The following is a 23,853-nucleotide window of genomic DNA, read 5'->3' on the forward strand; positions in this document are numbered from 1 at the left end:
CCGATAATACGATTCAGACAGACGATAGCTGAGGTGAAGTTGTCTGATACAATGACCAGGTTGTGACAGGTACGAGGTGTGCAACTGTGTAAGTGATGCTACACAATATCGTATCAATACACTTCAGCCAGGCTGTTATCGGTGACCTCTTGACCTGCAATGCTATCTTTTCTGCTTGTATCACTATTTCAAAAAAAAAAAAATAAATAAATAATAAGAAGACGGATGAAGTTTACAAACTGATACATGTCAACATCCTGAGTATAAATATGAACACTTACCGAAGATGAGAACATTAAACGGAAATAAACAAACGACAGCTGTCCTTTCTGTTGTCAGTAGTTCACACCTGACAGATAGAGTTACCTCAAATGTTTGATAGAAATACCAGATAGCGTGAGTGACAGAAAAGACATTGAGACAGCACCAGAGAATAAAGTCAAGATGCTGATAACAGAGACACATTCATCATCAATCACAAAGCTCGATACTGAGATGTGCAAAAGACAAAAACAGTTGATGTATAAAGGACACCTTTTATTAAAAAATTAAAATAAAATATTTGATGCAGAATTGATATTGTCCAGTTTGGACTACACACATGTAGGTCACCTTGGAGACGCTGACGGCTTCAATACATTCTTAATGCAAAATACAGGCTACAATAAGAGTACATGAAATAAAATCTTAAAAATATGTCATAAAAAGACCTGCGGATGTTTGCTGTTCATCTGTCAAATGCGGATATTGTATGTACACACAATAGTGCAAATAAAGACCATTGAAAATGCAGGACACATGCATGACTGGAATGGGATGGCAGTTTGAAAACACACACACTACACCAAACACACACACACACATCATACAATACACCACACACTACACCAAAATCACACTACACCACACACACACACAGGTTAACTCTTAATTACAGCGACTGTAGCTGTAGTTCCTGTTGTTTTAGTCAAACCATCGCCCGTGGTGTCAGGGTCTTGTGAATCTTGGCCTTTCAGTGGCAAACTTTCTGTCGGCGAAGGGAGATGATTCTGATCGCCAGACATCTCCACTGATTGTCTCTTGTGTTTGAAAACTCGTCGTCTGCACACAAATGTTTCTGTCTAAAAATGTGTTCTCTCTTCTCTCTCCCTTTATCTGTGTGTGTGGTTAGTGTGTGTGTGTGATTTAGTGTGTGGTGGTGGTGGTGGTGGTGGTGTTGTGTGTGTGGTGTGGTGTGTGTAATAGAAACAGACTTTGTGGTTAGTATTGAACTCGTCCTGCAAAGTCAATGGCTGACCCCAGTGAAGAAGCACTACTTGACCTCAGTAATTATTATACCAGTGTATATATAAACACTACATACTATTTATCAGTGACCTACTATTTGTCAGTGTGGATCTCAGTGCATTCACTGCTACAAACACATGGCAATATGTGTTGGTGTTGTCTAAACAAAGTGACACAGAAGCAAGACCTACCTGTACAATACAAGCAGCACAAGGATGACAACCACGATGACCGCGGGAATTGAAATTAATGCCAGCAATTTACTGGATGAGTCTGGAGTGTTATTCTCTTCTGATAAATTAATAAACAAATAAATAATATTTAGGTTACAAGTGCAATATTTTCTTTTTATTTTGATATGGAAGCAAAATGATATAAGACAGTTGAAGTTCTCTAGTTCTGTTGCCTATTTATTTCCTGTGACATACCTGCTTTTGGCCTTTGTTGATCTTGTTTAGTATGCCTTGTAATAATTCACATATAATGGCTGAAAAACTGGTTGAGGAGCAGACTGTCTTTGACACGGAATTATTACAAAATTATAAACAGTTAAACAACACCAGAAACACTAGTTAAGAGATTAAATCATGGGAGCATTTTAATGTACAAGACAAACATTGTGTTGAAAGTACCTGCTAGTGGAAGAGAACATTGTCTGGAAGTGTTTGTGATGTTGCACTGTGTAGTATGAAGACTTGCAGGTCCATGGAAGCCCTAGCACGTGTAGGACCCTACAGAGTCCGCTGACCTCTTGACCTCGAAAGTCCACCTCTCGCCTTGTGTCAAAGACTCAGGGAACTTGAGAGTGATTAGCTTTGCAAATTTTTCTGCCGTCTGACATGGTGAGCACGTTATTATAATTTCAGGAGAAAATTCTGTAAACAGAAAGTTTTGTATACTATAAATGCCATGTGTTCTAATCAGCATTTCTGTAAAGTTCAAGACAAAAATGTAATCAACATCTGTCCATTATTTAGAGTATCTGTCTGTCATCTTATCATCACTTACCACTTACCAGTCGTCCATCAGCCCTTTTGTAAAACAATATATATATAGTTACTGTTTTATTGTATATTACTAAAACACAAGACAATGAGTTTTCTAAGGTCTCTACTTTAGTTAGGCGATGACAGAAGAAATATCATTTTGTCTATGAGAAAATTTCAAAGTAAAGAAAAACTGTCTCTTCAGCACAGACATCAGTTTGATATAATCTAGTCTTGCACTGCCAAATGGTTGGATTCCAACACTTATCCAATTCAATTAATCAATCTACCAATCAACCAATCAAATCTCATTGTCACTTTTCATCTTCACTCTAATCTTCATCTTTGTCATCTTTATATGGATGAAAAAAAATCGACAGGCTCACCAGGCTCCTTAATGATGCTGGCATGAAAGAGGGAAATGCTGACAGGAAATACACAGTCTATAACAGATGTGTTACTCTTGTCACAGCTGCCCCGCACCTGGCAGGTAGAATTTCCTGAAAAAAAGTTTCTACACATGAGAGCAGCCAGGGAAATAAAGAGGGATGGAGCAAGATAGACGAAGACAAACACACAGTTTACACAATCTGTGCTTATATCCATTGCATTTTCATCACTTTCTATAAGCATTCTGTTAAAAAAAAAAGATTTCAGTTCTAATTTGATTGTCCGTTTAGAAAAGCTATTGAATTACTTCTTGAAAACCTAATATTTGCTGAAATATTAAATGAAACTATTTTTAAAATACACAGTACGTTGAAAACACTTTTTATTATTGCATAAAAGCACAAAGACCTGAGGAGAAAGAGAAAAATCAGGGAAGAATGGAAGAAAGGAATGTGACACCAATTATGTTGGAAAGTCTCACATTAAATGACAACAAATGTGTCGGAAGTTTTCAAAGAAACTAGATAGCTTTATTTGTACATCTTCTAGCCTGGATTACTTTGATCCTGTGAAGAGAGGAGAGATGACCAGTGCGTTAAACTCACTCACTCACTCACTCACTCACTCACTCACTCACTCACTCACTCAACTACTCACTCACTCACTCTACTCACTCACTCACTCACTCACTCACTCACTCACTCTTACTCACTCACTCACTCACTCACTCACTCACTCACTCACTCTCACTCTCTACTCACTCACTCACTCACTCACTCACTCACTCACTCACTCACTCACTCACGTCACTCACTCACTCACTCACTCACTCACTCACTCACTCACTCACTCACTCACTCACTCACTCACTCACTCACTCACTCACTCACTCACTCACTCACTCACTCACTCACTCACTCACTCACTCACTCACTCACTCACTCACTCACTCACTCACTCACTCACTCACTCACTCACTCACTCACTCACTCACTCACTCACTCACTCACTCACTCACTCACTCACTCACTCACTCACTCTCTAACTCACTCACTCACTCACTCACTCACCTCACTCACTCACTCACTCACTCACTCACTCACTCACTCACTCACCACTCACTCACTCACTCACTCACTCACTCACTCACTCACTCACTCACTCACTCACTCACTCACTCACTCACTCACTCACTCACTCACTCATCCTCACTCACTCACTCACTCACTCACTCACTCACTCACTCACTCACTCACTCACTCACTCACTCACCACTCACTCACTCACTCACCACTCACTCACTCACTCACTCACTCACTCACTCACTCACTCACTCACTCACTCACTCACTCACTCACTCACTCACTCACTCACTCACTCACTCACTCACACTCACTCACTCATCACTCACTCACTCACTCACTCACTCACTCACTCACTCACTCACTCACTCACTCACTCACTCACTCACTCACTCACTCACTCACTCACTCACTCACTCACTCACTCACTCACTCACTCACTCACTCACTCACTCATCACTCACTCACTCACTCACTCACTCACTCACTCACTCACTCACTCACTCACTCACTCACTCACTCACTCACTCACTCACTCACTCACTCACTCACTCACTCACTCACTCAACTCACTCACTCACTCACTCACTCACTCACTCACTCACTCACTCACTCACTCACTCACTCACTCACTCACTCACTCACTCACTCACTCACTCACTCACTCACTCACTCACCACTCACTCACTCACTCACTCACTCACTCACTCACTCACTCACTCACTCACTCACTCACTCACTCACTCACTCACTCACTCACTCACTCACTCACTCACTCACTCACTCACTCACTCACTCACTCACTCACACTCACTCACTCACTCACTCACTCACTCACTCACTCACTCACTCACTCACTCACTCACTCACTCACTCACTCACTCACTCACTCACTCACTCACTCACTCACTCACTCACTCACTCACTCACTCACTCACTCACTCACTCACTCACTCACTCACTCACTCACTCATCACTCACTCACTCCACTCACTCACTCACTCACTCACTCACTCATCACTCACTCACTCACTCACTCACTCACTCACTCACTCACTCACTCACTCACTCATCACTCACTCACTCACTCACTCACTCACTCACTCACTCACTCACTCACTCACTCACTCACTCACTCACTCACTCACTCACTCACTCACTCACTCACTCACTCACTCACTACTCACTCACTCACTCACTCACTCACTCACTCACTCACTCACTCACTCACTCACTCACTCACTCACTCACTCACTCACTCACTCACTCACTCCTCACTCACTCACTCACTCACTCACTCACTCACTCACTCACTCACTCACTCACTCACTCACTCACTCACTCACTCACTCACTCATCACTCACTCACTCACTCACTCACTCACTCACTCACTCACTCACTCACTCACTCACTCACTCACTCACTCACTCACTCACTCACTCACTCACTCACTCACTCACATCACTCACTCACTCACTCACTCACTCACTCACTCACTCACTCACTCACTCACTCACTCACTCACTCACTCATCACTCACTCACTCACTCACTCACTCACTCACTCACTCACTCACTCACTCACTCACTCACTCACTCACTCACTCACTCACTCACTCACTCACTCACTCACTCACTCACTCACTCACTCACTCACTCACTCACTCACTCACTCACTCACTCACTCACTCACTCACTCACTCACTCACTCACTCACTCACTCACTCACTCACTCACTCACTCACTCACTCACTCACTCACTCACTCACTCACAGTTCACTCACTCACTCACTCACTCACTCACTCACTCACTCACTCACTCACTCACTCACTCACTCACTCACTCACTCACTCACTCACTCACTCACTCACTCACTCACTCACTCACTCACTCACTCACTCACTCACTCACTCACTCACTCACTCACTCACTCACTCACTCATCACTCAACTCACTCACTCACTCACTCACTCACTCACTCACTCACTCACTCACTCACTCACTCACTCACTCACTCACTCACGTCACTCACTCACTCACTCACTCACTCACTCACTCACTCACTCACTCACTCACTCACTCACTCACTCACTCATCACTCACTCACTCACTCACTCACTCACTCACTCACTCACTCACTCACTCACTCACTCACTCACTCACTCACTCACTCACTCACTCACTCACTCACTCACTCACTCACTCACTCACTCACTCACTCACTCACTCACTCACTCACTCACTCACTCACTCACTCACTCACTCACTCACTCACTCACTCACTCACTCACTCACTCACTCACTCACTCACTCACTCACTCACTCACTCACTCACTCACTCACTCACTCACTCACTCACTCTCACTCACTCACTCACTCACTCACTCACTCACTCACTCACTCACTCACTCACTCACTCACTCATCACTCACTCACTCACTCACTCACTCACTCACTCACTCACTCACTCACTCACTCATCACTCACTCACTCACTCACTCACTCACTCACTCACTCAACTCACTCACTTCACTCACTCACTCACTCACTCACTCACTCACTCACTCACTCACTCCTCACTCACTCACTCACTCACTCACTCACTCACTCACTCACTCACTCACTCACTCACTCATCACTCACTCACTCACTCACTCACTCACTCACTCACTCACTCACTCACATCACTCACTCATCACTCACTCACTCACTCACTCACTCACTCACTCACTCACCACTCAGCTCACTCACTCACTCACTCACTCACTCACTCACTCACTCCTCACTCACTCACTCACTCACTCACTCACTCACTCACTCACTCACACTCACTCACTCACTCACTCACTCACTCACTCACTCACTCACTCACTCACTCACTCACTCACTCACTCACTCACTCACTCACTCACTCACTCACTCACTCACTCACTACTCACTCACTCACTCACTCACTCACTCACTCACTCACTCACTCACTCACTCACTCACTCACTCACTCACTCACTCACTCACTCACTCACTCACTCACTCACTCACTCACTCACTCACTCACTCATCACTCACTCACTCACTCACTCACTCACTCACTCACTCACTCACTCACTCACTCACTCACTCACTCACTCACTCACTCACTCACTCACTCACTCACTCACTCACTCACTCACTCACTCACTCACTCACTCACTCACTCACTCACTCACTCACTCACTCACTCACTCACTCACTCACTCACTCACTCACTCACTCACTCACTCACTCACTCACTCACTCACTCACTCACTCACTCACTCACTCACTCACTCACTCACACCACTCACTCACCTCACTCACTCACTCACTCAACTCCTCACTCACTCACTCACTCACTCACTCTCACTCACTTCACTCACTCACTCACTCACTCACTCACTACTCACATCACTCACTCACTCACACTCACTCACTCACTCACTCACTCACTCACTCACTCACTCACTCACTCACTCACTCACTCACTCACTCACTCACTCATCACTCACTCCTCACTCACTCACTCACTCACTCACTCACTCACTCACTCACTCACTCACTCACTCACTCACTCACTCACTCACTCACTCACTCACTCACTCACTCACTCACTCCACTCACTCACTCACACATCACTCACTCACTCACTCACTCACTCACTCACTCCTCACTCACTCACTCACTCACTCACTCACTCACTCACGTCACTCAGCTCACTCACTCACTCACTCACTCACTCACTCACTCACTCACTCACTCACTCACTCACTCACTATTTCACTCACTTCACTCACTCACCTCACTCACTCACTCACTCACTCACTCACTCACTCACTCACTCACTCACTCACTCACTCACTCACTCTCACTCACTGCATCACATTCACTCACTCACTCACATCTCACTCACTCACTCACTCACTCACTCACTCACTCACTCACTCACTCACTCACTCACTCACTCACTCACTCACTCACTCACTCACTCACTCACTCACTCACTCACCTCACTTCACACTCACACTCACTCACTCACTCACTCACTCACTCACTCACTCACTCACTCACTCATCACTCACTCACTCACTCACTCACTCACTCACTCTCACACTCACTCACTCACTCACTCACTCACTCACTCACTCTCATCACTCACTCACCACTCACTCACTCCTCACTCACTCACTCACTCACTCTCTCACAAGGCCTCACACAAGTCACTCAGCTCACTCAACACTCACTCACTCACTCCACTCACTCACTTCCTCACTCATCACTCACTCACTCACTCACTCTCACTCACTCACTCACTCACTCACTCACTCACTCACGTCATCACTCACTCACCACTACTCACACTCACTCACTCACTCACTCACTCACGTTCTCACATTCACTCACTCACTCACTCACTCACTCAATACTCACTCACTCATCGTCCTCACTCACTCTCCTCACTCACTCACTCACTCACTCACTCACTCACTCACTCACTCACTCACTCACTCACTCACTCACTCTCATCACTCACTTCACTCACTCACTCACTCACTCACTCACCTCACTCACTCACTCATCACTCACTTCACTCACTCACTCACTTTTTTATTTGTCACTGTCAGATTTGAACACACACCTTTCAGTCTTCAGACCTCGTCGGTAGCCACCAGGCTATTCAGCCGTTAGCAACTAACGTGTCTAAAGTTCGTGAAGAAGTCAACTTCGCCGTTTACAACAATTAACATATCCGCTGAACCGAGACGCACGCGCCCCAGAACCGGTGACGTCATCGACAACGAGGCTGCTGTTAACGAAGATGACTAGTGCACGACGGACCACGAACACCCTGCTACTGTCCCCCTAGGTACCTCCAACTGCCAGGAACTCACACGTCATACTCAATCGAGTGAACAAGATCGGAGTGACAGACGGCAACAATCTACCCGATCCTCTCCCCTCCAAACATCATTGTACGCGTGGTCAGAGTTGCCTGCCCAGTCAATGGAGGACATCGAAAACGGACAACAGTACCTATAAGAACACCAACAAGAAATAAGTGACAGATGGCCGGTCCTCCACAGTTCATGACAATTGCTATCCATAATGTCGAGACTTTGTGTGGACGGCAAGAACACAAGCAAGACAAGGGAGAGAATAAGTTTCACTGACCCAGTGACTACGCGACACGAGGTGTCCGTGCTAACGGTCACCAGGACACAGCACGGGACTCACCCGTGAAAATATTTCACATCTTCAACTGCGACATCGACGGTTTTGCTCGTGAAAACACATCCTGGCTTTGTACAAAAGCATGAACGTGTTTGTTATTGTGTCTTACAGACATTGCTTGACGTCAGCAGTACACTGCAATGTTTCTCTGACTTCCAACGATACTTCAGTCCTGCTTCTACACTTACATCGCAAGGAAGAGCTGCCGGCCGATATCCTTGTTTTTAGTAAAAAATGTATTTAATAAGTTTTTGCATAGACTGCAGTGTTTGTAAAGGAGACATATACCCACGGAGCTGGCGCAATCACAAAGACATTTCTCGGCGAGAAAATCGCTCTTGGTGGAGATCAGTGGCGGGCAAACAGTTGAAATGCGCTCTGGGAGAGACAGGTTGCATCAATTCGGCATTAATGTCCTCCGCCGTCTTAACTACAAAGACAGGCTGGAAGATGTGTATGTGTGTGATGGAGGAAATGTGTAGTTTTGATCACCTTTCACAGACCGCTGGACACAGGATCTGTTTTGTCATGTGAAGTATGCCTTTGCTGTGAATGTGATTTGTGAACTCTCAGGTTGTTACAGTTCTGGGCGTGTGTCTCTGCATGTGTGCGTGTGTGGTGTGAGTGTGCTCTTCTTTCTCTTTTTCTTCTCTTGCTTCTGTCGTCAAGGAAGAGTTTTTGATAACTGTGGCGTTAGCTTAAAGAAGTGAGAGAGAAGGGTTGTCTGAGGAATGGTTGTATAAAGGAGGACATTGACTGTATGACGCATTGTGCTATCGCCAAAAACCAAACAAAAGCAGCAGCAGCAACAACAACAAATACATTTAGACATCATCCCCTCGTCCTCGCAAGTACAATTGAATTGCTGGACATATCATGAGAAAATTTCTGTTATTTCGAACGTTTTTAATTTAAAGGTATAAACACTTTCTCTCCTCACAAACAACGCGATCACCCACGATGCTACCGCGGCTGCAGGGCGGCGGGTCGAAGAGGACCGCTGGATGATGAAGATAATGTATGGTCGACGTGGGACTGGCTGTCCCAGCAGACCAGGCCAGGACAGTGACAAACTTTTCAGAGATGCGGAGACAAAGAGGGGTCTGAGTTTACCGAGACCTCCAAACTGACTGGCCTCGCTTGCCCCCGGAGAGACAGGCCACTGTGTGTGTGTGTGGGTGCGTGCGTGCGTGGATGAGAGAGAGAGAGGGTGTGTGTGTTCTAGCGAGTGAAGCGTTCTCTCTCTCTTTCAAGTCTCAATGGAGGGGTGCCGCATGTGTGTGTAAGAAAAGAGCAAAGATCACATTAAAAGAAATCCGTGATGACGCCCAATAAATAAATAACTAAATCATTATTCACCTTTCGATTTGTAACCGCATAAAATTCTAGAATGTGGAAAGGGATGGACTGCGGTCAGCATTCATATGAAGACTGTTTTTCTACTCTCACCATCATGAAAAGTGATCACTTGTTAGGATTTTCGAAACAAGTTGAGATCACATCAGAGTTTGAAAAATATCAGTCTCATCAAAATAACCGACCTGAGGTCACTTGTAGGCGGCCATCTGGATGCACATCAAACACATGAACAGATGGCTGGCTTTATGCTACAACCACTACCTGATGGAACATTACATGTGGAAACACAGTGGCTAGTCAAGCAGCTAGCTAGTTTTATCATGCCTTTGGCTTGAGTTTGTACTGAGCAACGCAAGCACTCGTAACCAAGCTAGCTATGTGTTAGCATAATGCTAGCGTGAACGGCCAGGGTGAACAGATAAACAAACAAGCTAGCTATGTGCTAGCATAATGCTAGGCACGGCCAGGGTGAACAGATAAACAAACAAGCTAGCTATGTGCTAGCATAATGCTAGGCACGGCCAGGATGAACAGACAAACAAACAAGCTAGCTATGTGCTAGCATAATGCTAGGCACGGCCAGGGTGAACAGATAAACATGAATAAATGAGCGAAGTAGTTTACTGGCATGGACTCCAAACTGTAGCCTACTGGCCGAAGTGGCTCATCATGTCTAGAGTACGTCCCGTGGAAAGCGGAATCAAAAGCTTTCCCGCCACATTTACATCTGTAAGCTTTAATAGCTCCTTATAAATCAGGTAGCCACTTTTATTTTTACTGAAAAGAATGAGCAGGATGGAGAGTGGGGGTGGGGTGGGAAGCAGAATCCTATCCACAGGCCACAAACCAGTGACCATATGCAGTAACTTCCAGAACACGAAGTCTACACTTATTCTAAGGGGTGACTAATACATTTACTTTTACATTATCCTAACATAAAAATTCCATTTAAAATGACAGAAAAAACTGGATAAAAAAATAAAAATACGTTAATGAACAATGTCAGTGACACTAACTCAGATGAAGTGATGATCCAGACATTTTAGAGTTGGCTAATATCGATGCAGTCTTGCTTGCATCACATTAGAATGCTAAATTTTTGATTGCCCGAGGGTAGTCACGTGACCGTGGTGACGGGCCTGGCGACCTACCCGGTCGTAAAATATGCGGCGTTCAAATCGGAGCGCCAGTTGAGAACGTGAAGAAATGGGTGATTTACAGGTCGACAACCACGTGACCTATCAGACGCGCGCGCAGCAATCAGCGGAAGGGGGTAGGGGTCCGGTTACCAATTAGGTCGGGGAGGCCGGCGATTAGCTGCCGAGCCTTGCACCTTTGGCCCAGTGGGCCGCGGGCGGACCGCAAGTCAAACAAGTGTGCCGCGCGAGGACCGCGCCCAGTGCACGTGCGACGCGTGGCGACACGGTGCGCCTAATGAGGCGGTCAGCCTCGTGCCGCGAGGGGGCGCCCGTGCACCAGACCTGACGTCGGGCTGTTGTGCGGCGTCAAAAGTTGCAGCAGCTCGTCGAACGCCGCCGACCTCGGGTCCGAGTCCCCCGATGTACCACTCCCGTGCACCCACCCAGCCTCAAACATCCTCAATAGCCTCCCCTGGCAAAAGAGAAGTGGTGCGCGGGAAAATGACACGCCGGAAGTGGCATGAAAGTGATGCGCCTTCACACACCAGTTGGCAATCATTGACTAGGTTACCGCAGCTTATTCTTCCATTGTCGGAGGAAACCAGCGAGCAGTTTGCCCTCGCCCCCCGCTTCTGTCAGACTGTAGAGCGGGACCCACATCTGTGTGCGCGCTGTGCGAGAGAGAAAGAGATAAAGAGAAAAGGATAATCTTTAAGGAGTGAATAAAACTTACATTTGAGAAACACTCCAAGAAAAGACAAACGTATAGTTCAGAATAAACGCAAAAATAAAAACGGTATCTTGAGAGAATGTCGATGCCAGATATCAGATATCAGATATAAATTATAGCAAATTGTATTGAAACAGATTTTTCAATGGTGTGAAGAGACACGCTGGGTCATTAGTGTCAAAGTGTCAAATGATACAGTAAATTATTTAACACCTACATACAGCAAGGTACACGACAGTAAACCCAGACATTATTGTGACTGTCTGTGGTAAAGTTTGTTTTAAATATACATTATTTTTTCATAAAATAAGTAAACTATAAGCTAAACTACATCGTCCTCGTCATGCTGTCATTTTAAAATTTGGACTGACATGTAGATGTTAAATTGTTACATATTTTTAAAAAGTTGATTTTGTCAGAGCTTTCTAGCATCAATGCTGTTAAATTACAATAGATAAGTTGATGTGTTTGGCAAAAATATGTCGGACTTCTCTATTATATTTTATGTGAGATATGTTTGCCACATTCCACAGCTGGTCCATGCACAAAAAAACAAATTCCAAATTTCCGAACCCACAGTCCGAACACTTCCACTGTCACAACACATCTTATGTTCCTTCCGACCATTCAATTCCCCCTCCCCCCTAAAAAAAAATCTCCAGTTGAAAATGACACCAAGTCTACACTTGAATATAACACAAAGTTTCCACTTCTAGGTAACACAAATATGTCCACTTATAAGTAACACAAAGTTTCCACTTCTAGGTAACACAAATATGTCCACTTGAAAGTAACACAAAGTTTTCACTGACACCGATGCTCTTCCTGAAGTTATTTCTAATTCAGCTCTGGTTGGTGAGCCCGAGGCGGATACGATGAATAAGCGAAGATCAAACAACAAAAGTGAGAAAAAAAACCCACAAAAACCTGGAGAAAAAAGTCTTTAGCTAAATGGCAAGTTCAAAACTTAACTAACATTCTTCAAACATTAAACACACGCTCACCGAACAATCAACAAAGATACACACTCACCTCAACAGATACAAATCTGGTCAGGATGTGCCCAGTCCAGTCAGGACTAACTTCCAATTCTGTTCAGGACTTGTTAAATAACACAAATCTGGTCAGGATGTGCCCAGTCCGGTCAAGGCTAACTTCCAATTCTGTTCAGGACTTGTTAAATAACACAAATCTGGTCAGGATGTGCACAGTCCGGTCAGGACTACAACACCAAGTCGGTTCAAGACTTGTTGCAAACAAAACGTCCGGACACACTGATGACACCGAGGAGACTGTTACTTCTCCCCGCCCCCGTCAAGGAAAAACTCACACAACAACATCCCAAACACTCAAACACTCTTTCCTTTGTTACTCGAACAAAACAATCTATCAACACCAGTTGATTAAAAAAAAAGCAACAAAAAAACAAAGCCCGGCCGGCCATCCCTGTGTGGCGCGCACTCAGACAGTAATTGCTGTCTTTCAACCTCCCCCTTCCAGTTACTTTTTCCCTGTCTCCTTCCTAGCTCAAAAAAAAAAAAATTAAAAAATATAGCGCAGCAGTTCTGTGACATACCTCAATCTCATTTATTATTACTTTCTTTGTTTAAACGTCTGGTCAAACAGATTTCTCAAATCATGAAGTGGAGTCATATCTGGCGTCCTGTCGGTAGAGGTTGTTGCTACTAATCCACTGAAAGACTTTGCAACTTACATATCTTGTATTATTTTAATTTTAACATAATAATTATTTAAAATTGGAACTTTTGTAGTTAAAAATAATTTTTTGTGCATCAACACTCTTGGCCAAACAGACAACAACAACAAACAAAAAAAAAGGAAAAAAAGAAAACAATGTCTAAACTTTTGACATAAAGGCACGAGAGTGATCAGTGTTCATGGAGTGGTGAAATACTAAATTAAGGATGAATGAAAACGGTCCAGCTGATATTCAGTCTGCATCAAACCTTTAAATGTCATGTCAACATCATCTTGTGTGATAATGTCTGTGGACTGCCACTTGTTTGGCAGTAACAAGTTGATTATTTCACTAATAAGCTTTGTCCGTCAATGGAGAAGCAGCCAGAGACATTGGTGTGGAAGGAATGTGCCATGTCGCATTATGTAAAAAAACTGTCATGTTTGAAATGAGTGTAATGGCGAAGCCTGCAAGGAAAAATAACTTTGGTACACGGGAAATGGCCAAAAGCAGCTTTACATGTACGATCATCGAAACACAAATCATTTCCGGTCAGTAGGTCGCGCACGATTCTCGATTGGGTATGGGAGCCCCTCACAGGGTGCAAACGTACCCACTCTTTGGTTTGAGATCATAAAGCATTCTTGTAGTGACGATCATATAATAAATCGTGCTCGAAAGGCAAGTTAATGGATGAGTTTCTCATGACAATGGCCAACATGCAAATTTCTCTGTTAGGATCAAGTTAATTATACATCTTCAGAGGTTTTCTCTCAGTGATTCTTTAATTGTGTGGAGGACACGACCACTCTACCACGCCTAGCTGGATGTTCAGTCTACATTTAACTGACTGATGACATTTGTCACACAAGGAATCAAAAGAAGAGCAAGAAGACCAAGGTTCGTAACCGCCAGGCTGGCAGCTTTCTTGTCCTCGGCAATATTACCAAACGGTTGTTGCTCGGCAAGAAACACATTTTTCACTCTTGACTGTAGAACAGCGCCTCCACCGTCCACAAGCGTTGAAGTGGAAACATAACAAGATTACTGTAAGCGTGGTAAATTTAATTGCTTCCGTCGTGCAGATTTTTTGAGTAATCGTTTGGAACAAAACTGATTACATCCGGGGCTGCGATTCCGTCGTACACTCCGTCTGCCTGAGGAGGCCATGTTGTGCTGCTGAGTAATGTCCAGGGATGCGGTGCCAGACTGATATAAAGCCTTGTGGTTACTACTTCATAGCAGCTCTCAGTTCCACGTTCGCTTGGCCCAGTGACAAGAAAAAGCTCTTCTAGGAGCCTAGAGCCAGTAAACCACTCACAGTTAGCCCACTCAATGTATCATCATCGTTATTTCCTAAGATAGCAGTTTCATAATCCACTTACCGGAAATTGGTCATGAAGCCTTTGTTGAAGCGAGACATTCGATGAGATAAAATCTGAGAAGAAGGGGAACTGCCAGGGTCGAGACTGGAACTGTTTTCCCGTCAGACAATGTTTCAAAGTACAGCACCCTTTCCTTTCTTTAGCAACCAGTAGGTGAGACAAACACAAATGTTTAGCTTAGTCTCGGGATTTTTTTCTAAACCGAGTATATTTGACGGCGCCATCGTTAGGACAACAAGGAAACGACTTTCTTTGAAGTTATAAGTTGTCGGTAGCCGTGAGATCAGATCCCGTCCCCAACACACCTTTTTTTTTTTTTTTTTTTTTTTATTACCTTCTTTTCCGTACTCCCACCCGGCTAGCCTCTTGGTGACAAATTATGGGTAATGATCAGTAATGCAGTGGCGTAGGAAGATGTTCGGCGTTTGGGGGGGCAAACTCCCTGCTGACAGTGAACGGCGTTCGCACTCGCACGGTGATGACCGTCTCCTCTCTACGTTCCCCTACCTTTCTTCTGTTCTTTGCTCTTTGTGAGGAATTACGTCTCAAATATTGGGGGGGCAAAAGGATATTCCTGCCCCCCCTGTATTTTTCTTGGGGGGGGCTGCCCCCGCTGCCCCCCTGGTTCCTACGCCACTGACAATGTGAGAGACGTAACGAGATGAAGTAGGATGAACAGAGAGAAAGAGGGTGGGAAGGATGGTTGAGGAATAGACAGACAGAGACAGAAAGAGAAAAAGTGAGAGAAATAGAGACAGACAGTGACATAAAATTTAAGGACATCGGGAAAATTGGTCTTAAGTCGTACTTACTACATGCAGGGGGTGGAGAACACTTTGCGAGGCCGAGACATCAGGCAGCGAAGTCCTTTAAAGATGAAGTTTGTTACAAGAACATTGTATTTCCAGTTCTGGTGGCCACAGTAAACTTTGTCTTTGTGAACCACAAGAGCCGCGTCTACAGACACGTGTACACGGGCAGAAACACGTTGATCCTCTGAATAAATTGCCGCGCGATTTAAATTTTGACCTTTGAGTCGAACTGACCCCAGATTGTTACTCGCCTGCCCCCGTGCACACACATACACAGATAGATAAGGATTTAAAAAAGGCTGTTTAAATTCTCTAACCTTTTAGCGTCAGGAACATTATTACTTTTACACCTACTGCTAGGAACGTGAATAAAGAGAGGACATCCCTGGTGACAATCATGTGTGTAGAAAACATGCAAGGATTTGCAGAAAGATGAAGAGAAAAAGAGAAAAACTTGTTAGGACAGGACGCTGTTTTTAGCTAAAGACATTTAAGACGAACTAGCTCACCAAACAAAGAATAGTTCTTGAGTCTCTCTTGTCTACAACGCCAGGTGTGTACAGGTATTCAGTGACACTACTGCTTGACGGATGTCACACGTTAGAGGCGCTGACATCAATGTTGTGCTCAGTGTGTTTGAATAGTATTATTCTCATATTTAGGACCTTAATCGGTTTCTAATGCCAGCTTGAAAGGGCCTCAAACATAATACTTTAACTGCTAAACCTCACACTTTCCTTTATCTCTGCACCTTAAAGGCCAACCCGAGCACATAAAGTATCACAAAAACATCGTTCGGTGGTATTTTCGACGAAAAGCCATCAAAAGTATTGTATTAATGTTTTCTTCTCTTAATCACACCTGGATTTGTCGAGAAACAGGAAGTGACAAAAGGAAAGTATTTCTAAAAATAGCGTCGTCTGCATGAGGAAAGAGGAAAGATGCAATTTATCGAGAAAAGGAAAGAGATGAGGACACAGCGTGCTGTAGCTGAATGTTATCTTTGACACTCAGATGGAGTTTGTACTCACTGTCATTTCCTAAGGAGCCTGGCTACAAACACCATTTGCTCAGAGAAGTGTACATACAGGTCTTATCTCTGCTTCCTTCACACGTGCCGTACAAACTTCGTCTTTACTCTGTACTCAAGGATTTGCTAAAAAAATAAAATTAAATTTCACAATAGATTGTCATATAGTCATTGATACAGTACGGACAAGTCTTGGACTTTCAGTAAAACAAAAAGATCTTCCTACAGTCGTGTCAACAACATCAAGCCCCGAGCTGTTAAAACCAACTACGTCTGCTGGTAAAAAGCTAAAACATAGGTCAAGCCCCAGGTATACAACACAGAGGCTGTCTACACCTGTTCCAGTCTACAAATAGCATCGTGACACAGTCACCAACACATCATCAGTTGTATCCTTATCCAACACAATGCTAACAACAACTGACAGTGTCATGGCGCCATTGATGTGATGCTGGAACAGCTAAAAATAGAATAGAGGGTGACAAAGGTCAGAGGAGCTTAAAGGCAAACACTATTGCCAGTAAGTAAATAGTTACTGCGTATACAGCTAAAAGAGGCCTAGATAAGATTTGACATTGATATATATGTTTATAATGTTATATTATTATACTTTAAATGGTAAAAAATCATTATCAGAAATCAGTTGTAACTATAAAATAAAAATGCAATGCTGGAAATTAACCATTTATCAAATAAAATAATTCCTCGATTTATTTTAGACAAACACACATTTGAAGTGTGTTTACATTTTATTAACAAAGTCCATGTATTGAAAATCAGGGTCGGAAACCTCGTTGTCTGCTTTATCACGCCGCCAACGATGCGACAATCCATGATATATATATAAACTCTTCATCTATGTTTGTATTTTGTGTCTGCGTCTGCTCAGGAATGGTGTGTAGACACACACAAACACACACAAACACACACGTTTTCTTTCTTTGACTTTCTTTTTAAGGCTTTCTTCTTGATGGAGATACACGTAGACTGTTGCTGCCTTTTCTCGCTGTTTCCACAATGACATCGGACATTTGGAAATGTCACGTGTCGTCAGCATTCCGCAACATCTTTGTTGTTTCCTTTAACATCTCTTGGTTTTTGTTGTTATTTCATCCTTATTTCCACGCATCCCTTTCCTTTTTATCCAATGCAAGGAACATATTTTTATATGATCGAAAATCGCTTTTATGGTTAGCTGCTAGTGTCTGCTTAGTGTAGGGTATGATGAGAGGTTGATGAAAGATTTTGTGTACAATGCCAGGGACATGTTTTTACCTGAGTTTAAATTGTTTTATGTAAATTGTTTTATGTGGTAGTGTTTTATGTTTTGTATGTATTGTATAATAAACACAAAAACATTGTCAAAAATGCAATAAAAACTGAACAAAACAGAGCAAGGGAGAAAAAAGAAAATCACTTTTTTACTAGCTGATTGAAAATTGACAAAAAGGATTTTAAAATTTGTATGTATATAATTGTACATTGAGAGCAAACGCATCATAAGTCTGATAAAACTATCAAAGCTGTTTGTTTAAAATAGCTGCCCAATTTATTATGCAATTAGTAAAGCTGCCTTTCTGAAACATTCACGATCTCAAAAAAAATGTTTTCCTGTACAATAGTTGTAAGGGGTAGGGTTAGTCCCCTTTACATCCGTTTTACGCAGTTTTCGTCGCATTTAGACACAAGAAGAGGTATTAAATATTGGGAGCAATACAATTTTCTTCGACAAAGGAAAAAATACGATGTTCTTCAGACATTTTCAGTCTGAATCGTAAGTCATTTTACTATTTTGCAAATACATGTCAACCTTTATAATGGTGTTTTTACCAGAAAGGTTATCAGTCACTGCAGTGTATCGTTGTGTTATCAGAAGAGCTATTCATGTGAGTATGAGGGGGAAACACTAGAATAACTAGCACACAGAACAAAGACAATCAGACAAAGCTGAGGCTTTTAAACATCTTGAATCAACCCTCACAAAGATAAAAAAAAAAAACAACAACAAAAGAGTTCAGAAGCAGACAAATAAACTTGAACACTCCACTTGTCTCAGCCTGATATGCGTCTTTTCTCAAATATTCCACGTGAAACGCTGCATTTCTTTAACAATAAGCGACCAAATTTAATCTAAAAAATAATCAGGAAGATGAGCTGGAGGGCACAAAAAGCCGGAAAATGTTTGTGACAGACTTATTCGCGACACATGGGACTGATGTGACATGTGAACAGGTTGCAGGTGACATTGCGAGTATTAAGTGAGCAACAATCGCGCAGATTCTGGACTTTGATAGGGTAACGAAAATGAAAATAACAAGAACTTTTTATTTTTGTAAAAAAATACAACTTTGTATAAACATCTTAAACAAACAGAAAAAAACACGGCCAAGATGTCCGAAATCAGAGGCTTTCGATAGCGCAGCGGTAAAGCGAGTGACCATCGTAGGTCTCTGTAAGTCGTGAATTCAGATCTCCTCTCCTGTAATATCTATATTTTACCTAATTCTGAAAAATACTACCATATTCATGATAAAATAGTAGTGTTGATAACCATTCTTTCCTTGAAAACATCAGTGGGATATTGTCGGACGTGATCACAAACGATCTGTGTAGAAAAATGAAAAGTATAGACAAACCTAAAATTACTTATGAGGTTTTAAAAATTTTAATTTCGAGAGAGCAGACCTACTTGTCTTGTGTGTAAACTTGTTAAAAATTTGTATGACTACTGCAGAATATACATGTTCGGTGAGATGTTAAGAACAGATACTTGACAATGAACTATTGCCCTCATTTGTTGCACTCTGGCAGCTCTTTGCTTCTGTTACACATTTTCTATTTCTGATGCCTCACTTTTCACTTGGCATACATGGTGTACATTAAGAATCCTGGTCTAGAACTTCACGGACTTTCCCTGACTTGTGTAGCCTATCCATCTGTGTGGACTGGTCTTCAGAAGAGTTTCTGCCTCGGGTACAAGTCATCCTCTTCATCACCGCCTTTCTTACACAAGGTTTCCTGAAATGTCGGATATGAGATTGTAAGATACAGTGCCTGTGGATGCAGGGATGTGGGTGTATTTAGAACATCTAAAGGAATAGTTGGACAGTCGTATTACACACAGATATGCGTGCACATGGGTGTACAATATATATATATGCGTGGGAGAAGGAGTAAAAAAGACAAAAAGGGAGATAACCACTTGATTGATAAAACGTCAGAGAAGAAGAGAAAAAGAGAGAGCAAACAAAGGAGAAAGAAATAGGCACATAAGCCAATCGAAAGATATAATTATACTTTCAGTGATTATTAAATGCATTTTATTTAAATTTTATTCTTTAATTCTCAAATGCATTTAGATGAAACACAGAAATTGATTGCTAGAGATGCACTGAACGACAACATTCTCCTTCATATTTCAACATTGTTACATCCCACATGCTTAATGTAGGTGGTTTCCCTTTATCATATCAAATATTTATTAAGATAGCCAACACCTAACATAATCAAAACATTTAACCCTAGATTTATGTATCTGTTATTTCAAAGACTACATTATACATGATATTTGTAAACAACATCATCAACTGATCTTATTAAATATATTCATGTATACATATACAGCGGTGGAGGAAGATGGGGAGAATAGTGACAGTGAACGACTCTCACACTCTTGTCTTCTCAGAATCGGTTTTGTTGGGGTGGCTACTCCTGACTCCTACCAACTAAAAGAAAACAACAAAAAGCACAAAAACTCACCTGTACAGGATAATGACAATAAGTCCGCATACTATGGGGATCACAAATAGAGCATACAGCGAGTCAATACCCTTGTTCTGCGAGGGGTAGAGTCTGTAAAAATAGGGAATAAAAGAAAATCATCATTATCATCATCTTCATCGTCGTCATCATCATCATAACAAAAACTGGGACTTCCAAAATATTCATTTTTTTCGAGATTTATAAAAATCTAATTCGGCAAATATTAACCTGCCTGCTGGAGCATCTGTAGTAGTCGATGATGAAAGGAAATACTCCTCAGGTGTGTCCGTGATGTTGCATGGCGTGGAGTGGAATGAGGCAGCTCCTCGCAGACCCAGACAGGTGTAAATTCCCGCAGTCTCTTTTGACCGCTGCACCTCAAACTTCCAGGTGTCGCCTTCTTTGGTGGTGTCAGGAAACTTCAGTGTGATGAGTTTTTGGAACCTAGGCTCCACAGAGCACCTGTCGCATGAAATTATTACACCAGGGGAACCTCCTGCAAACATTCATACTCTTGGTTGAGTTTTGTTTGTTTACTTTAGCGAGCATTCTAACACACGTAAAGCCAATAAATTAAAATTTTGCACCGTCTGTCTATCCATTCATACATCCAGCTTGTCCATATGGACATGGACTAGACATGCCATAGACATAAATATTGTTATTAAGTGTAACAGCAGACCAATCACAAGACAGCATTGACAAAACAAGATGATATTTATATATATGTATTTATAACAACAATACACAGCGGACATGACAGTTCATTCCTACCAAATGTTGTGGAGTAGAAGCTGACTGTGAAGTAAGAAATGTTGACGGGAAAGGTGCACGTGACGACCGCCATGAACTTATTGTCGCTCGCATCCTGCACATCACAGGTGGCGCTGTCTGAAATACAGAATGTAGTAAATATGCATTGTTTCCTGTTCTTGTAAGAGTAAAACGTGAAGTTTATATGAAGAAATGTATACAATGCCACATAATATTTAGGGGTTTTCATCATTCGGGACATTGTAGCAGATCTTTGCAACTAAGCCCGCGTGTGTAGAAATAAACTGGAAATTCTGACAAGCGACACAACGAACAAATACAAAGATAAAATCCGAGCAATCATAGCTCGAATCACACTCTCTTTTTGTGCGGAAGCTCGTTTGAGTAGGACTATCCTTAGTTTCTGAATGTGGTATAAGTGGTTTGGAGGAAGAGACAGTGAGAATACAGGAACAGAAAAAAACAAGCTCATGCGCGAGAGCGAGAACACACACAGAAAGAAAGAAAACAAAGTAAAGAAAACGGACTACATTGAGTGTATTTAGAAGAAGAAACGCGGGCTTAGTTTGATTTTACAGAGAAATATAATCATACACCAGCTCCACACAGTATCATGAAAAGTACATATACAGTGGTTAGGTACCATACCTGACAAAGAAAGTTCAATAATAAAGGTCAGTAAAACACAGAAGTTGAACATCGCCTTGACAACACGACGACTTAGAGGCGACTAACCCTCATGTCGTCTCAAGCTAATCTTTATAAGGCCAGCATACAAATAATATTTTTGTATGGGGCACTACCTTGAAGCTGAGTGGCTGAGACCTCTGAGGAGAGGGTCGTGGTAGGTCGCAAGGTTATATAAAACATCTGCATGCAAATCTCACCTTGCCGAATGTCTCAAGTGCCCTTGACAGCCAACATTCACTTCTTTACAATCTAACAAACAACGTAGTTATCCTCACCTGTTGAGGTCGTTGGGATGAAGTGTTAGAGACTCACTCTTCTCTCGGCACACCTTTATGCAAATTGTGACTGCTCTCTCTCTCACACACACACACGGGATCGTACTCCTTGAATAAGCACCCAGGGGTCTGAGGTTGCGATCTGTAGCTTCAGTGTTCAAACTTCGCGCAGAGCATACTTGAAGCTTTTCATGAATGGCCAGTGTAAACAAAGTAAAGCAGCTATGAGCTGTAAAATGTCATATTTATTATTTTACTAATCTGGTAATTACTATTACTTATTGTAAGGTAACATAGTATAAACTATAGATACTACTCAGAAATAATGCTTCAATACAGATATTTAAATGTTTTCATAAATAAATATACCACCTTTCATTTAGTAAATGTTTATACAGTAATTTTATTGTGCTTTTGACAAACATAAAATATATGTTTTAATGTGATAGTTATGATAGTTATGATGGATTCAGTATCTGATTCATGTCACTGAACTATCTATCTGATTCACTTCATGTCACTGGACTACCATTTGTTTATTTTGTCAGTAAGTTGATGCTATGTAGCACGTGGTCTTATTTTGAAGTATCAGGTGTTTAAGGCATGTTTACAGTGCTTGGTATAAAGTACAGCCACACAAATATTCACAAGAACAAACACGTAGAATTAGAAAAGCACATCCACAAACACAAATATAGATATATAAGCAATCGTATACAAAGATTAATGCAAATGTGCATATACACACAACACACATTAGCACGCGCACATGACAGGCACACATATAACAGTAAAAATACAAACTGTGCGTTAATAAAGTATACCTGTAGTGAAATATTTAACAGTTGTGTATATTTACCAGATATTAAAATACAAGCAATTTAAAGAACATGTTGTGTGCGCCATCCAGTTCCTTCTCTGTACACCTTGGCCTCGGCCTTCCTGACAGGCGCCGTGTGTAGTCAGAACATAAACATGCTCCTAATAGTAGATGACATTAAGAATTCCCAGTAGTTAAATCTTGATACCACAGTTTCTCTTTGTGAGTTTATTTTAGTTCTCTGTAACAGAATGCTTTCTCAAGCTCATAATCATAGTATACTGCGTAGTATACTTTTACCTCTTGGTTGTCCTGTAAATCATGTCTTAACTTCTCGTTAACCTTTCTTAAACAAAATGATGTTGTTCTCATCGTAAATACTTCTGGC

The 23,853-nt window shown here is 42.3% G+C and overlaps 1 protein-coding gene and 1 long non-coding RNA gene across 6 annotated transcripts; both read right to left on the minus strand.

Annotated features, from left to right (window-relative positions):
• Positions 1-534: 534 nt before the first annotated feature.
• On the minus strand, positions 535-16,861 carry LOC112572863. 4 transcript variants are annotated; one of them, XR_003101089.1, is made up of 5 exons: positions 16,624-16,861; positions 2,660-2,773; positions 1,920-2,162; positions 1,479-1,578; positions 535-1,101 (listed from the first exon to the last, which is right to left on the minus strand). It is a non-coding gene; the product is annotated as an uncharacterized LOC112572863 (long non-coding RNA). The 4 variants fall into 4 exon arrangements; XR_003101087.1 differs by lacking the exon at positions 16,624-16,861 and adding an exon at positions 16,115-16,615; XR_003101088.1 differs by lacking the exon at positions 16,624-16,861 and adding an exon at positions 13,251-13,295.
• A 1,691-nt stretch (positions 16,862-18,552) lies between these two features.
• LOC112572732 lies at positions 18,553-22,728 on the minus strand. 2 transcript variants are annotated; one of them, XM_025252564.1, is made up of 5 exons: positions 22,646-22,728; positions 21,681-21,797; positions 21,135-21,402; positions 20,904-20,996; positions 18,553-20,162 (listed from the first exon to the last, which is right to left on the minus strand). In XM_025252564.1, exons 2-5 carry the CDS (start codon positions 21,751-21,753, stop codon positions 20,024-20,026), a joined length of 573 nt encoding a protein of 190 aa, XP_025108349.1. In that variant the 5' UTR covers positions 21,754-21,797; positions 22,646-22,728; the 3' UTR covers positions 18,553-20,023. The 2 variants fall into 2 exon arrangements, with proteins under 2 accessions (XP_025108349.1, XP_025108348.1); XM_025252563.1 differs by lacking the exon at positions 22,646-22,728 and adding an exon at positions 22,329-22,516.
• Between the last annotated feature and the right edge of the window lie 1,125 nt (positions 22,729-23,853).

Source organism: Pomacea canaliculata, linkage group LG9, assembly GCF_003073045.1.
Source record: "Pomacea canaliculata isolate SZHN2017 linkage group LG9, ASM307304v1, whole genome shotgun sequence".
Classification (NCBI taxonomy): Eukaryota; Metazoa; Mollusca; class Gastropoda; order Architaenioglossa; family Ampullariidae; genus Pomacea; species Pomacea canaliculata.

Bases quoted from the DNA above. Each gene is read 5' to 3' on its own strand.
- LOC112572732 (XM_025252563.1), bottom strand. From the start codon at position 22,380: ATGTTCAACTTCTGTGTTTTACTGACCTTTATTATTGAACTTTCTTTG. The intron at 21,403-21,680 runs GTAGGAATGAAC...GAATGTTTGCAG, and splicing joins CTTCTACTCCACAACATTTG to GAGGTTCCCCTGGTGTAATA. The intron at 20,163-20,903 runs GTGAGTTTTTGT...CCGACATTTCAG, and splicing joins ATTGTCATTATCCTGTACAG to GAAACCTTGTGTAAGAAAGG.